This window comes from Anolis carolinensis, chromosome 1, assembly GCF_035594765.1.
Source record: "Anolis carolinensis isolate JA03-04 chromosome 1, rAnoCar3.1.pri, whole genome shotgun sequence".
Taxonomy (NCBI): domain Eukaryota; kingdom Metazoa; phylum Chordata; class Lepidosauria; order Squamata; family Dactyloidae; genus Anolis; species Anolis carolinensis.
The window spans coordinates 306031880-306048234 of NC_085841.1; the positions used below are offsets into that span (position 1 = coordinate 306031880).

Genomic DNA, 16355 nt, shown 5'->3' on the forward strand with positions numbered 1-16355 from the left:
CTTGTTAGGTGTCCATGTAAACGATTCCTCTTCCAGGACATTTAATTCAATTTCCTCTCTTCTATTTCAGTTTACACTCCTGATGTTCTGTAGCCACTGAATATGCTCAGCCCTTAAGGGACTTTTTTGGATGAGTTTGCTTTGGATCACTCCTGTAGGCCCTGGGGTTTCTCCTAGTCTGTTGATACTTTTCTCTTGTTTCTCAATGGCTCTGTTTTAGTAACAGCCTCGTCACCACTCAATTGGTGAATTGGTATTAGAGTGGGTATGTGTATTATGGGCAAAAGTAAGAGTACTATTAGAGCAGGGATGTGCTGGATAATGTTGGATTGCAATTCCCATTATATCTCACAGTGAGTAGGTGAGCTGGCTGAGATTGTTGGATCCAGCAATCTAACAATATGATTGGCACAATTGATCATACTTGTAATAGTTGCAGGAATAATCATTTGAATTCAATTATACGTATATGGACATTTTAAAATTTTGGAGTATTTCAGATTTTGGAATTTATAAGGAATATTCAACCTGAACTATACAGTAGTATTATGCATTCCATTCGATTTCCTTCTCAAATAAAAATGCTGTGCCCTTTCTGATTCTGCCACCCAGAGGCATTTATGGGTAGCTTCAGGATTAACGTAGTGTGTCATGGCCATACACAAATGAAACATTTCACCTTTATTTGATGCTTCTCCTGTATCTGGAAGGCACTGGTGTTTTGCTCCTTTGAAACCAATCTAGAGCTTGAAGAAATAAGATTTTGGGCACTACAGCTCCAAATGACAAATGCTATCTGGGGTATTCTGGTCCCCAACATTTACTTTTCCCATATCTGACAATGAATCCAGTGCTCCTTGATAACTATAAGCACAAAGGCCTGACCACTCACCTGAGCCATCAAAGCTGCCATTTCCAGAGCCAGCTCCTTATTGACCGGGAATCTCCCATTCACTATTTCACCATTGATCTGGAAAGCCAGCAATAAGCGCTCTCGGTCTGTCTCAGCTTTTGCTTGACTTCGGAAATATAATCTAAGTTTAAGAAAAAAGGCAACGTAAGTTTTAAAAGGGCTCCTACATGCAGAATATTTGGAGTTTGACCACTTAAGTTAAAGGACTATTTTAATATACACTTCTAAAGTTATCTTCATATATGACTTAGGTGCAATTTCCTGAGAAGTTCTCCTCTCCTCTTGGAATAAACAATTGCACTCTTACAAAGAGTCAGTTTATTTTTAAAGTTCTTCTGTAGTACTGCTACAGTCCCAGGTATTCGCCTGCTCTATGGCCACTCTCAGTCACTATAACCAACAATATCCATAACATATATTAAAAAGTTATAATATGAGTTATTTTTTTAAGAATGTGTTTTATTATTTGCTAAAATAAATAAGAAAAAATAAAACTGGAAAACAGTAGATGCGTGTAACATTTATAATCATGTATGTTCGAATATGCAGCTAGGATGATATAATGAAACCCTTAACCACAGTATATAGTACCTATTTTTATAGGTTAGTTTCACTATTCGTGTACCACCATCATATTTTCCTGGATTCAGTTCTTTCAAGGCTTGCTCCCATTTTGAAATGATATCACAGATCTTAAAAAGGAAAAAAAGGAAGTCAGAAATGTCTGAAGTGATTCAGAAAATCCACAAGACATGCATTGGGAAAAAAGGCATGGGACAGTATTTGTAGACAATATTTGCACACTTATGTGGCTCCCCCCGCCCCCCCCAGGTTAAGCTGGAATAGCCCCATACAGTGTTTAGTCACCACAATGCTGATCTTTGGACATACTGAAGTAAGTGGTCAGTATAAACGTGCCCAAGAATTTGGGAAACTAGACAAAAGACAGAACGAGCAATGTATTGCAACCACCTTCACAGGGCTTTGTAGGCAGTGTTCTAGATCTCTACCAGAAGGATCATCTGTAAAGAGGTAAAATCCAGAGAGAGCTGATCGCCTCATCCCTGTCTCCTGGTTCAGCCGCTGCAGGAACTCATCTACGGTTGAAGAGCCATCAAAGCCAACCACCTAAAATGGGACAAATGAAATGATCAGGAAAGCGAGGCAAAATCTTTCTGTCATTACCATAGATGGGCAGAGACTTTGACTATACTAGGAATGGATTGACAGATATATAAGATTTGTACAGAGCTTTTCCCAGTATGCTGCTCAAGCAAATACTACTGCATAACATCTATTATGGTTACAGCACATGTGCTCAAAGATATCAAAGAATTATAATGGTTCATCTCATAGTTAAGCAAGAAGAGAAATAATGTTTTTTTTCTACTCCTGTAAGAGATGCAATAAAGACTCTAGGTAAGTAAGAGTATCACATTCCACATGTACAAACCCATCATAAAGCATTGTGTGAATTTGCATATGTACCTTAAGTCACTTATTATTATTATTATTATTATTATTATTATTATTATTATTATTATTATTACCCCACTTTATCTTCCCCCATGGGGACTCAAAGTGACTTAACATAAAAGCATTAGCATAACCATTTAAAATATACAAATATATGAACATTAAAACAAGATTAAATATAAACAGTATTTACAAAATTCCCAGTTAAAAACCACTAAAACAAATCCACAAATTCAAAGTTAAAACCCACAGCCCCCCCGTGAATAGATCTTCAACACCTTCAAATTTAAAAGCCTCTCTGAATAAAAAGGCTTTTGCTGTCAACTTAATGGTGATCCCATGAATTTCATAGGGTTTTGTAAGACAAGTAATACTCAAAGTTGGTTTTGCCAATTCCTTCCTCTGAAATATAACCTACAGCACCAGGAATTTGTTGACAGTCTTTTATCCAAGTACTGATCAGGGTTGATTTTCCTTGGTTTCCAAGACCCGACAGGATCTGACGCCTTTAAGGTACTTCGGCCCTTCACTAAGCATTACTAACTTCAAAAAATGTTTGCTGATGTTGAAGATCACACAGCAAACCACGGATCCATATTTGAAAGACTCTTGATAGGCATTACATATGTAATGTCTCACCTGGTAGGTTCCATTCATGAAGTGGACTGGAATACTGAAGGGGAGGGAGTGGTGATAGGGGTTTCTCAGCAAAATGGACACAATTTCCATTCGGGAAGGTCTGGCTTCTCGCTCTCCAGCTTTCAAAGTATGCTCCATTGACCTCTGACAGTAGATGGCATACTTGCCTATTTCACTTCTAATCACACAAATAAAGAAATGCATTTATTTATATAGCTGTATTTATTGTAAACCACTTTACTGCAAACCATTTTGCAATTCCTTTAATGAAAAGTGGCATTGGAATGTTTTTAAATAAGTAAGGATGCTATCACGCTTGTCTCCTAAACCCATCTTGGCTGAAATGGGAGCATGTCTGCCTAGCCCCTCTTCCTACCACACGAATCCCTTTTGAAGATATTTTGAACCTTTACTATGAGTTGAAATAAATGTATCTCTGCATTGGAGAATATGCCATCCATTGTGGCCTTTCCTTCCTCATCACCATCCCGAATGCAAAGAAAAAAAACCAACTCTTCTTTTCCTAGGGGTCGGATCTCTTTTCTCCATAGAAAAGAAAATGATCTGCACTATAGAATTAATGCAGTTTGATACCCTTTTAACTGCCAAGAGTCAATGCTATGGAATCCTGGGAGTTCTAGCTTCACAAGATCCTTAGCTTTCTCTGCCAAAAAAATACTGGCATTTACGAAACTACAACTTCCAGGATTCTATATCATTAAGCCAGGGGTGCTGGAGGTAGTGGGGAATAAATCTCTTTGAAAGCGGAATAAATCTCTTGAAGCTTTGACTTAATTTACCTGATGATTTATGGTGACCCCATTAATTTCTTAGACAAGGAATGCTTAAAAATACAGAAGTATTATTAGCATGTGAGACAATCTTAATCCAAAGACCATTTTAAATAGGCTCTGTATTGTGGTTGTTTTTTTTATAGAGTGGTTAATTAAGGGCTTTCTATTGATCCGGTTATACTGTCCAGATAAAATAATTTCAAAATAACTCAACAGGGACAAAAGAAAATATTTACTTTGGGTCCGCATGGTGCTGCAGATGATGCTTGAGATTCCAGAGGAAGTGGTGCTGAGGCAGAAAGAGAGGCGAGCAAAGAGCCAGAAGCTGCCAGCACTGCAAAGGAGGAAAAACACATCACTTTGTTGTTATTAAAATAACCACTCACGTTCCGTTCTTTTGTGCTTAAGACAAAGAAGTCCTGAACAGAATTATCATGGAGAACTACTTAACGTGCTACAAGTCCTGCATTGTCCTGTGAGAAGGACACACAACAAGCATGTGCACTAGAGAAGAAGACATATCTCTAGCACAAGGGGAGTTGCAGTTCCTTGAGGCTCCTTGTTTGAGGCTTATATCTTTAAGAATGTGCTTCCTAACAAATAAAGCAGCCTTTGAAGAAAGGACTACATTTAATCACTCCCAGGGACTAAACCACATATTTTGTGGAAAGATCAAATTTTCCTGAAGATTTTTTTAAAAACACTGTTAAACATTACTACAAAGGGAAAGTGGGCAAACAGGGTCATGACAACTGTGCCAGAGCAAGGTTATAATTCCCCTTCCCATCTTATTTTTCAGATCAAAATCTCTTTCACACACACACAAAAGCACAGTGTTTACTATTACCCCTACCAAGAGGAAAGGGAAAGGGTTCAGACTTCCTGCCACGTTCCCAAACTAAAAACTAAATTCTATTGACAAAACAATGCTGGAAGAAAGGATTTCATGCTGAGGCCAATCTGTCCATGGACACTTCCTTTGGTCTCTTCCAATACTCCTTTAGGTCCTTTTGAAAGACTCGTTTCCTTCCTAATTTGAGCACTAAATGGTACAACCTGCTCTCTTCCCCTCCTAATAAAAGAAAAGACTCCAGGAGACAGGCGTACCACTCTCCCCATCATGTCTTCCCTGGTTCTTCGGCTTTTTGTGCTGTCATAAGACAGCATTTATTTTTACCTGGTGTATTTTTGTGTATGAGTGCATATACAGTATGTTGTTTTCATGTGGTATATGCTTTTTCTGGGTTTTCTGATTTGTGTTGACCAATTATTTTTCTCTGAGCATATTCAGTTTCTCTACTATGAAATTGGTGCTGGATTAACAAACTGTGGCATTCTGTTATGGACCAACTTCTTCCTTATATTTTGGTTTTGAGGAGAGTTACTATTTTTGTTTTAATAAATCTGCTTTCTGCTACCGAAGCTTGTAACTTTTAGAAAACTGTGTATGTGCTTACAAGCTTCTCAAAGACTGGAGATCCCATTCAATCTTGACCCAATTTGAGTATCCTTCCCATTACTGGTTTTAAGCTTTTGAAAAACAATCACAACAACAATAGCAAACATCTGGAGATCTGACCACGGATTTTTCTGTGTAAAATAAATCCTGACTCTCAGTATGACGCATTCAAGTTCAATGATCCGTCATTGATACGGATCCCTTCTTTAACCAGCATGACTGAATCATTATGTCCTGCCCCTATTGCTTCAGCGTGTATTTACAGAATCAACCGTTATTATAGTAATTCTCCATTTTTTCTCATTATTGCTTTTTTGGAAAAATGATCAGACCATCATATCTATGAATTCAATCACAGCTTTTCACTATTCCACCCTCCTCCCCAAGAATCAAACTCTGATCTTGCCATTTTATATTAGGGACACCACTGTGTAATGTCACTGTATAGAAGGGCCATATAATCCAGTATTAATACAGTTTCTGCGAATAATGATTGAACTCTCAAACATAGTAATATTCTCAATTGGCATTTTGTGCAGTAGGAAAAGGTAGAGGGCCATTCACCTGAATAACAGAGTGATTCTGACCCTCTCTGCTGGTCTGCTTCATCAGCTGGCAGTAGATTTCATTCTGGAGCTCACTGTGGGTCAGGCAGACCTGGAGTGCTGTTTGTGCCAATGTAACGTGATAATCAATTGATGGAGCTTCTACGGGGACATTGATGAACAGCTGGCAAGACTGAAGCAGGAAGAAGCAGAACAAAAGCACATGGATGGAGAGAGTTTAGTCATTATGCATTTCAGTTTTCCTATCAGCCATGATGATAACAGATGAATTCCATCTGTTAGTCACAACTGGAATAAACCCCTTAAAGCAGTGGTTCTCGACCTGTGGGTCCCCAGGTGTTTTGGACTACAACTCCCAGAAATCCCAGCCAGTTTACCTGCTGTTAGGATTTCTGGGAGTTGAAGGCCAAAACATCTGGGGACCCACAGGTTGAGAACCACTGCATTAAAGCAATGGGAACTCAGTAAGACAACACTTATATAAGGCCCATTGATTTGCTAGGTCTGCCCTAGTTGGGATTGACAGTTTGATATAGGCTAATTCTCCCCCCCCCCCCAATCAGTATTCATAGTACTCTCCACAACAGAATTGGGCAGACCCTTTTCTGAAAACCTTAACATTTGATATGGGAAAACACACAGGGAAGGCAAGGGAAGAGAAGTGGAGGTAAATTTAGAAGCAGACTGAGTTGTTTCAATTACACATACTTAGCTTTACTAACAGGCTGAGTAAGAGTTGGATTGTGAGAAATAAATTGCTCAAAAAATAAAGAGGAGGCAACTGAATAAAATAAGAAAAAAGGCACTATGTATATATTCTAGGATTCCAAGCACAAAAGCCAATGTAGTGTAGTAGTTTGAGCACTAGATTATGCCTCTGGAAACCAGGGTTCAAATTTCAGCTCGTTACTCACTGGGTAACTTTTGGCAAGTTGCCTTCTCTTAACCTCAAAGGAAGCAAAGATAAACCTCCTCTAAGGTATCCATAGAGATCTCAGAATATATCACTTTTGGCAGCGTTACCATAGAGTTGATATACATCTGAAACAATTTGGAGGGACACAACACTTCTAGGCATATGCAACAAGAAATGAAGGTGGAATCTTGAATTTCTTTTACAACACTATGATGAAATTCGCCAAAAATTTAAAACTGATGGATGAAACTAAAATTTGAAAAAGTTCCTTTTGAGGACTTTCTCCCCCCAAAAAACAATTCTTTCAAGCTCTGTAACAAATGCAACCATGCTAATATATCTTGTATATACCCAACTCTACTTTTTGCCCTTTTGAAGGATCCATTTTCTTCCTAATTTGAGTACTAAACTGTACGACTCCTCTATCCATTGGAGATATTTTCCAACACTCCTCATGGATGCTTAATCTGTGGGTAATAGTGAACGCTATACCGTACTTTGACTATATTTGGTCTGGAAATATAGCATAGAATCCCATTAGAAAATCTTGAGAGACTCCAAAAATACTTCCAGGAAGTCATCTTTTATCAAATCCATGGATAAGGGGGGTCATAGTGTACTTCAATAACTGTCCACAATGACTATTGGAATACCTTGAAGAGTTTGAGGGCCTCCGTCTGCAATGCTTCTGAAGGCAGGGTGGTGAGGGGCATCTGAAGCCCATCCTTGCTGTAACAGAGCACTGGATTTTTCCACAAAGGGGAATCTGGATTGGTAGACAGGACAAAATTAGCTTATGTACAAAGGTGTCACCAAGCCACACAGCCAGCTTATAAGGGACTGCCCCATTTTAGAATGTAGTTGCAGGAATATTAAGTTCTTTTTGAGAATCACACAATTAGCTGTTGTGTCTGTAGGAAGCCTTTCAAAGAACCTTCTAAGGCTGAGTTTTTTTCAGCAGGAACCTCCCCAAACACTCATTTTTGTGGCTGAAAAAGGACCGAGGAGAGTTAGCTAAGTTGTACCCAAACAAGCACACCAAGGAAGTGAGAAATGGGGTTTCATGAGAAAAAGCTAACTCTAGAAAAGTGGTTCTCAACCTGTGGTTCCCATATATTTTTGGCTTTCAACTCCCAGAAATCCTAACAGCTGGTAAACTGGCTGGGATTGCTGGGAGTTGTAGGCCAAAAACATCTGAATGAAAATAAATAAACATTATATATAAAAAAACATCTGGCGACCCCAGGTTGAGAACCACTGCTCTAGAAGGTAAAGGTAAAGGTTTTCCCCTGACATTAAGTCCAGTCGTGAGCGACTCTGGGGGTTGGTGCTCATCTCTATTTCTAAGCCAAAGAGCCAGCGCTGTCCGTAGACATCTCCAAGGTCATGTGGCCGGCATGACTGCATGGAGCGCCGTTACCTTCCTACCAGAGTGGTACTTATTGATCTACTCACATTTGCATGTTTTTGAACTGCTAGGTTTGCAGAAGCTGAAGCTTACAGCAAGAGCTCACCTCGCTCCCCGGATTCAAACCGCCGACCTTTCGGTCAACAAGTTCAGAAGCTCAACGGTTTAACCCGCTGCAGCACTGGGGGCTCCTAACTCTAGAACGTTCCATTAAAAATCCTGTAATAAATGTGTGAAATCCCAGATAAACTCTTGAGGAGCCACAGATAAAGGTCAGAATAATATTTGTAGAACCCCCAAGACAGAACAAAAGTATTTAAACTGTGGGTTCCTGGCAGTTCTGGTCCAAACAAGTAACTTTCCAAACTCTGTTTTTGTATAGATTCAGACTCATAAATAAGACCTAACACTGTTAGTGATAATCAGTTTTCTCTGGACTTACTTGGGTCTCCTTCTGCATCCAGTAGCTTCCCAATCAGCTGCTCATAGGCAGTGCCCACCTTTGCACTGCTCTTGCTGCTGCCTGCTGCTACTGTTAGGTGGTATAACCAAGTATCCTTGAAGTAAAAGGGTAAAAAAGGAAGTGTGAAACTTGACATATTAATATACACCAGAACATTTGAAGCATATTTCCAAATGCTTCATTTAATCCTTGTACTATGTATATGTATTTTATGGTAATGTGTTTTAACTGTGTTGTATCCTTCCTCAAGCTGTGAGGAGTGGTGGGTAACAAATAAAGTGTATTATTATTATTATTATTAACAATAATGATAATAATTTAACTGGCTCTAGTATCAAAGAGCCAGAACTAATTTAGGGATATTATTTCATTGTAAAATTAATTCAGTTGGAATGGCTCAGTACTTCAACTGCACTGACTCAATGATATGAATGAATGAGTTGTTTATTGTACTAGCCATAGGCCATGACATCAAATAATATACAACTTTTAAAAGTACATTATACACTTTCCAATATAGACTTTAAAACTTATTCTATGAACTAGCTCTTTCAAATTAGAGTAGCAGTGACAATCCCCGTAGGCATGATAACAATAACAAAATCTGATTTGTATTATCCCAAACTTTTTCCATTTCTATTTCTAGCCTCCATTGTGGACTTCACAAATTTAGCTCTGATTTTTTGGGTTGCAGTTGCAAATGTTATATATATATATTTAATAATACGCTAACAGGTCACAGGTAACTCCTGACCGTTGCCATGCTGCCCTTTCTTCCAGAAGGGCTCCCATGAGTTTGTTTCTGGGGTCATTATACAAAAAGCAATGTACCAGACAGTGCATTAAATCTTCTCTTTCCCTCGACCTACAAATACAAAGTGTCTTTGAGTATGCAGAAATCCTCTATATCTGCCCTCTGGCAAGCCTGATGGCATTGTCTGGAAGCGCAGAGCTGTAAATGCTTTCCTAAGGGCTACAGATGTTAACTTTTGAAGATATTGTTGGCAATATTGGTCAAACTTTATTATGGGATACCATATAGTAAAACCCTGCTGTTTACTAGCCTGCAAATTGTCAGATCCATCCATCTCAATGATTTTATCTCTAATTGCCCTCTTGTCCAACTGGCTGCAATAGGGTTGTTCATATGGAATCCTGGGATTTGTAGTTAGGTGAGAAACTAGCATTATTTAGAATAGAAGGCTAAAGATCTTGTTAAACTAGAAATATCATTATTCTACTTGCTTAACTACCATTATATCTTCTGAAGATGCCAGCCACAGATGCAGGTGAAATGTCAGGAGAAAATGTTGCTAGAACATGGCCACACAGTCCGGAATCCACAAAATGCCCCAATGATTCCAGTTGTGAAAGCCTCTGACAATACATTTCCTTGTATTTCTATGTTTCAGCCCCAATTCTTCCACTGACCTAATTTTACCATCAAATATATGCTACCAGAAGGTGGCCACAGTGCTATACCTACAAGCCTGATGTAGGAAAATAAGGAATCCCAAACCAAGCATCAAGTTTTGATTCAAACTACACATTAATCTTAATATGTAGGTAGTAACGACATCTATGGTAGATTTTTTCATTACTTAATTAAATGTTTGGGTTTCCCAATTCCCATCAGGATTATTGCACATGGGAAGATTGAACCCTTCCTTTAGCCATTTACACACACGTACACTATTTGCTGCAATTAATCTAAGGGGGCAAAAATCTTCCACTCACATCCATAATTAAACAAAGAAAAGATCTAAGTGTAGTTTCTTCTAGCTAGTAGCTAATATATTTGGTCTAATGCTTGTCAGAACTTGGGAAAGTTACTTTTTGGATTGCAACTCAGATTGCCTCATCCAGCATGGTTCTCAGAACTGTAGTCCTCAAAAGTAACTTTTCCAATTCTTCTCTATGAGATTCTAGTCTTGCAGCAAAAAAAGAAAAAAGGGAAGTGAAAAGAGAAATCTAGCAGCACTAAATTTATTTTAGCATGAGATTTATTGGATTTTAATCCACTTTTGTGCATCTGAAGAAATCTATGAAAGTTCATACTAAAATAAATCAGTCTTACAGGTGCTGCTAGATTCCTCTTTTCCACTTCCTTTTTATTTCTCAGTCCTTGAATGTAGTTGTCACTTTTAAGTGCTAGCAAATACATTTGTGAACCTCTACATACCTTTTCTTGTTTAGTACCAATGAGCAGATAGGTTGGACTCTGATCTGGAGGGTGAATAACCAGGGTGCAATGTGAAGAAAGGAGGTTCCCACCGTGAGTTTCATAATCTTCATCAGAATCACAGGAGCGATCTACTTCTTCCACCTTTGATTCATGCAGATGCAAATGGCCCAGTGGACACTGAAAAAAGAATGCAAGTGTATAGGGCACACCTATGAGACAGACTTTTTTATTACCAGGTACACCTGTTTTATCAGGTACTTTGCAGTAAAGATCATTCTATCCATTTTAAGCAACAAGCAGTATTTTCAGTCCAATTCAAGGGTTAACATCTATAAGACGTGATTATCAGCATCTCTCCAGGACTGGAGAGATGCTGCCAGGATTATGACAAATTAAGTCATAATGCAGGAGTTTCCTGGAACATGTATTTTGCACTTTGCCAGCTCCAGAGCAGGTGGTTAACTTAGTGCAGTGATTCCCAACCTTTTTTTGACCAGGGACCATTTGATTTTTTTGCTGTTAGCAGGGACCACAAGGTTCAAAATAATAAACTTATTAATCTAAAAATAAACTTTAATCAAAACTTTTAACATATTCATTAAACTTAATAGTGACATGAATTATGAGTACTGTTATAATATAAAAAACATTTTAAATAGAAAATCACATGTAGTTTGCATCAATGAGATTTTTGAGCTTGCATCTTCTTTACAAATTGGGTAATCCTGGGGCTAATATTATGGCTCAAAGCTACATCCACATCATCACTTTCTTTCAATCGCTTCCTGGACTTGTTTTTAACTACCAGCAAAGCAGAAAACCCTTGTTCACATAAATAAGTTGTGAAGAAGAGCATAAGATAGCGTAAGGCGATTCATCGAATTTTAGTATAATTTTTTTTACACTAAAACTCCTCAAGAGAAACAGATTCAAAAGTGTCCTTGCAGTTTCTATCATTTTGAAATTCAATGAGCTCTTCCTGGATTTCTTTTGTAACCTCTCCAACATTTCAATCATCATTAAATACGTCAAATATGAATATGAATATTGAGGACTCACGGTCAGTAAAACTACTGGAGCCGTCGAATCACTAAACAGCAAAACAGAATGACTGACACACCCAAGCAAGTCAAAAGAATATGTGCGACTGACTAACGCTGGGTGGTGTGAGTACGTGAGATGTATGGCAATCGCTTGCCCTCCCCCCGGCCTCCTGTGCTTGCCATGCATCCTACTAGCCAGTGCTGTCCGCATTGAAACTTGAATTATTTAGGGGATCATATTTTAGTTCTTGTGGACCACTGGTGGTCTGCAGACCACTGGCTTGGAACCACTGATTTAGTGTATCTGGCTCTCTCTTAAGTAATTGTCACTCCTGGACAGATGCTGTAATCTACCAGATTATGGAAACACAATTTTAGAGGGAGCTTCTTAATCTTAGTTATGTGGTTCCTTTATTTGAAAAAAAGGTGTAACATAAAATGGCATTCAAAAGATTAGAACACAAAGTTATCAATATAACACAACAAGAATATACCATAAACTTTCCACTTTTGCTGGGGTTAGAGGCATAGGATGTCTGCAAAACTAAAAATCTGCAAAAATAAGTCTGGGTTTTTCTTTTTTTTCCCTGTGAGAAAACATTTTCCTATTTTCTCCAGCATGACTCTATGGTCAACTCCTTCTGGAAGTTAATCACAGAATTGCATTGGAGGATCTTTAGGTACTCTAAAAGGACTCTTTGCTCAACTTCCAGCAGAAGTTGATCACAGCGTTGATTTGAAGATCCTAGGGAAAATATTTTAATTCAATCAATGAATAATAAAATCTGCAAAAATCAAACCTGCAAACGTGGATGATAAATTGTATTTCAGTGCAATATACAAACCAGATCTAGTGACATAGACCTAGTCATAGCTTTCTAGTCAGGAAAACCTTATATTTGCTCTCTAGCTGAGTATTAGATAGGAGGATGCCACCATAAAAAGCATGCCTTACAAACCTTCAAACATGAAATACTTCAAGCCTGATGACATCCCTTGAAGTTATTACCATTGGTGAGTCACCACCAGTCATATTATTCATACCATGTATTTAGACAGGGCTTAAATACATGGGATTCCTTGAATCCCAGTGGGCATGGCTGAGGCTTAGTTGTCTGTGTCCTCTCCGCTGGTGTCCCTTGGCTGGCCTACTTAGTGAGTATGCTGATGCAAGTACAATCTTTGTAGTGTTTAAAGCTATTGCCAAGGATGTGCTCTTCTCATCTTATAGCCAGGAGGACTGCCCAGCAAGCCCTTATTCTGTATCCAGTAAACTTTGCTGAAAAGCATTTACTCTTGGCATCATTTCCCAGACTGCTATCATATCACTGCTGTAGACTCATTCAGCAATGGAGACTCCGAGCTGGATGTTTAGTTCAGGAAGTGCTACTTCAGCAATAAGTGCTACAAGACAAATGGAACAAGTAACAACTGGCAAAAGGCCCGGAGAGCAGAAGGAGGGCCAACAGCAATGGGGGAGATACAAATTCATGCTTGTGCCCAGGCATGTGCTCCAGGCTTATGCCCACCCAGCCTCTTTGGTCCAACCCAACCTCAATTAAATGGAAGTAGAATCATCCTAATGCTTGGGCATATACACTCAAGTGTGTTCCTACTGTGAATATAGCGCATTTTGTTGGTCTTTCCTCACATTTGTACAGACAATTGATTGCCACTGATGTGACATACTCAGAGTTCGTTTCATACTGAGTCTATTTAAAAAATCAATTAAAAATAAACCTATTCTGTGTTGTTAACAATTCCTCCCAGATAATTTTAGAATTCACTGTTGTGTGGTCTAACAGCAACTTTAAAAACACTGATTGAACTAGAGATTTCTATGAATACTTAACAGCCTCTGTTAGTTTCATGCGTTAGGAATACAATGAATACAGACTGAATGTGTAAAAGGGTGTGTTTGTGAAATAATGAATAAGAAAGGAATAACAAAAAGAGGAGAACATGAACTGGGTTGAAATACACTTGCTAGGACTAGTGTGAAGATAATTACACACATCCAATATAAGAAAGGAGGAAACATACCTTGTCCTCCTGATTACGATAATAATAAAATATTTTCCCAATCAGCACACACCAAACCAGCTTTGAGCGTCCATGTTTCACCTGTAGAATGAAAAGACCTTGTATCAGTTTATTTGTAAGGATCCATTCATACTGTTTAAGTTATATGAAGAAGTATCTTTTTAGAAAGAAAATTACAACTATCACATTTGGAAGAACACGACTTAAAATCTAGGACAAATCACTGCAGTTATTATTATAATACTAAATTAGTAACAATAAATTTTATTTATATCCCACCTTTCTCCCTAAATGGGACCCAAAGTGGTTCACAACATTATAAAAGCAATACAAATCACCATACATATAAATAATAATCTATAAAACAAAATTTACAATGAGGAATAGTAAAGGTAAAGGTTTCCCCTGACATTAAGTCCAGTCATGTCTGACTCTGGGGGTTGGTACTGATCTCCATTTCTAAGCCGAAGAGCCGGCGTTGTCCGTAGACACCTCCAAGGTCATGTGGCTGACAAGACTGCATGGAGCGCTGTTACCTTCCCGCCAGAGCAGTACCTATTGATCTACTCACATTGGCATGTTTTCGAACTGCTAGGTTGGCAGGAGCTGGAGCTGACAGCGGCCGCTCACGCCACTCCCGGGGTTTGAACCTGGGACCTTTTGGTCTGCAGCTCAGTGCTTTAAAGCACTTCGCCGCAATACAATTATTGCGGAAACTCAACAAACAGATATTATGTTACTTTAATGTATGGCAACTCTAACCAAGGATTTTGTTGGCAAAATGAATTCAGAGGGCGGAGACAGTGTGACTTGAAATACAGTGGATTCCTACAGCTTAGAGGGATCTGTTCTCTGTTCTCCTGCACTCCTAGTTCAACATTCGAACCACTACACCACACTATCAGTAAGTCAGAGTCAACTTGAAGGTACATAAAACAACAACTTAAAGTCTAGAAATGAAAGTTATACTGCTTCCTTCAAAATGTTCTTTAAATTAAATGTCATTTAGTCCTAGGCGGAGAGAGGGTCTAAATTTCAATTCGAACTCCAATAAATTGCTGCCCTGTAAAACTTTATGTTTTTTTGTGCCGTGACGTAGAAGGGAGGGACAGATCAAAATGCCTCCACCAGTTTCTACCCTGGAGCAGTCCTCTGATCCATGTGGATGCCATGAACTGGCTCAGATGATATTCATTTGATCTCTCTTTGGGCTGCTGGGGTGTGCGCATCCAGCAAAATTACAAAAAAGGCAGCTATTGAAAGAGCATGGATCACACTCTACCACAGTGTTAGCTCATCTGATCAACCCAGATTTGAGAGAGTAAGACAAGATGAGATGAAACAAAAGGTGCTTCTTTTCAAGCAGGTTTTTCATATATGATTAGTCTCAGAGAGGAAATTGGGATACATGCTTTGCTTTTTTGTACCTTTTAAAAATAATTTTTACTGTTTATAATTGTTTTAAAAATTGTATTATTTTAATTGATTTTCTCTACTTTGTGAGAAAGGTAATATATAAAACAAACAAATATCCAAAGCAGGGATAAAAATCCTGCAAAATTATGCAAAGCCATTTTTACAGGCCTCCGGGACCCCACTGAACCTCTCCACTACACCACTGAATTGCATTTTTTTGCCAAAGAAAAGAGACTCACTGCTCCTGGAAACCTCCTGGGGTGAAGATTTCAGTCTAAACCAGAGCATTCCAAACTGAGTATTATGACACATTAATGTGTCAGTCACAGTGTGTACGTGTGTTATATAAACATAATGAGAAATGACAAAAATCTTGGAAATATATGTTATTTTCTTTCTAATAACATATTTGTAAATATATATAGGAAAGGTTTTCATGAGATGTGTTGTGTCCTTGTACATTTCATTATGACAAATTATGTATGTGCCTGTATCTCTTATAAGGGGTTCGTTAAACCTCTTGTTCACGAGTAAAATTTGGTTGCATGCTGCAAGTCACTTCTGGTGTGAGAGAATCATCCTCTACAAAGATGTTGCCCAGGGGATGCCTGGATGTGTTACAATCCTGCAGAGGGGCTTCTCTCATGTCCCCTGACATCCGCCGGGAAGTAGCAGCCAATAATGAAAGGACCAAGGCATGGACATCTTTGGCCCATCCTCTGTTCGGATATCAACCAACAACCTTAAATCAAGAAACAGCTTCCTAAGATCTACAGAGATATTTGCACGAACATCTCAGCATGCGAGAGTCCAAAAGTGGCAGGATGAAACCCAGAATCTCAATCCATGGCTGTTACTGGATGATAAACTCCCTTCTGGACACAAATAAGATTGGGCAACTTGAAAAGCACTGAACAGAATGCGCTGTGGTATCACGAGATGCAGAGCTAACCTTAAGAAATTGAGTTTCAAAGTGGAGTCCACGACATACGAGTGTAGAGAAGAGCAAACCACAGACTACTTACTACAATGCA

At 38.7% G+C, this 16355-nt stretch overlaps 1 protein-coding gene across 3 annotated transcripts in view; it reads right to left on the reverse strand.

Moving 5' to 3' along the window:
• Nucleotides 1-16355, reverse strand: part of plekhh1 (pleckstrin homology, MyTH4 and FERM domain containing H1) — a 91059-nt gene that overhangs the window by 15276 nt on the left and 59428 nt on the right. For all 3 annotated transcript variants that reach the window (XM_062968047.1, XM_062968045.1, XM_062968046.1), the window contains 10 exons: nt 13906-13986; nt 10817-10996; nt 8614-8728; nt 7417-7529; nt 5846-6019; nt 4059-4156; nt 3029-3206; nt 1886-2041; nt 1505-1605; nt 893-1034 (listed from right to left, as the gene is read on the reverse strand). In XM_062968047.1, the coding sequence (XP_062824117.1) occupies nt 893-1034; nt 1505-1605; nt 1886-2041; nt 3029-3206; nt 4059-4156; nt 5846-6019; nt 7417-7529; nt 8614-8728; nt 10817-10996; nt 13906-13986 (1338 nt within the window). The remainder of the gene's footprint in view (nt 1-892; nt 1035-1504; nt 1606-1885; nt 2042-3028; nt 3207-4058; nt 4157-5845; nt 6020-7416; nt 7530-8613; nt 8729-10816; nt 10997-13905; nt 13987-16355) is intronic.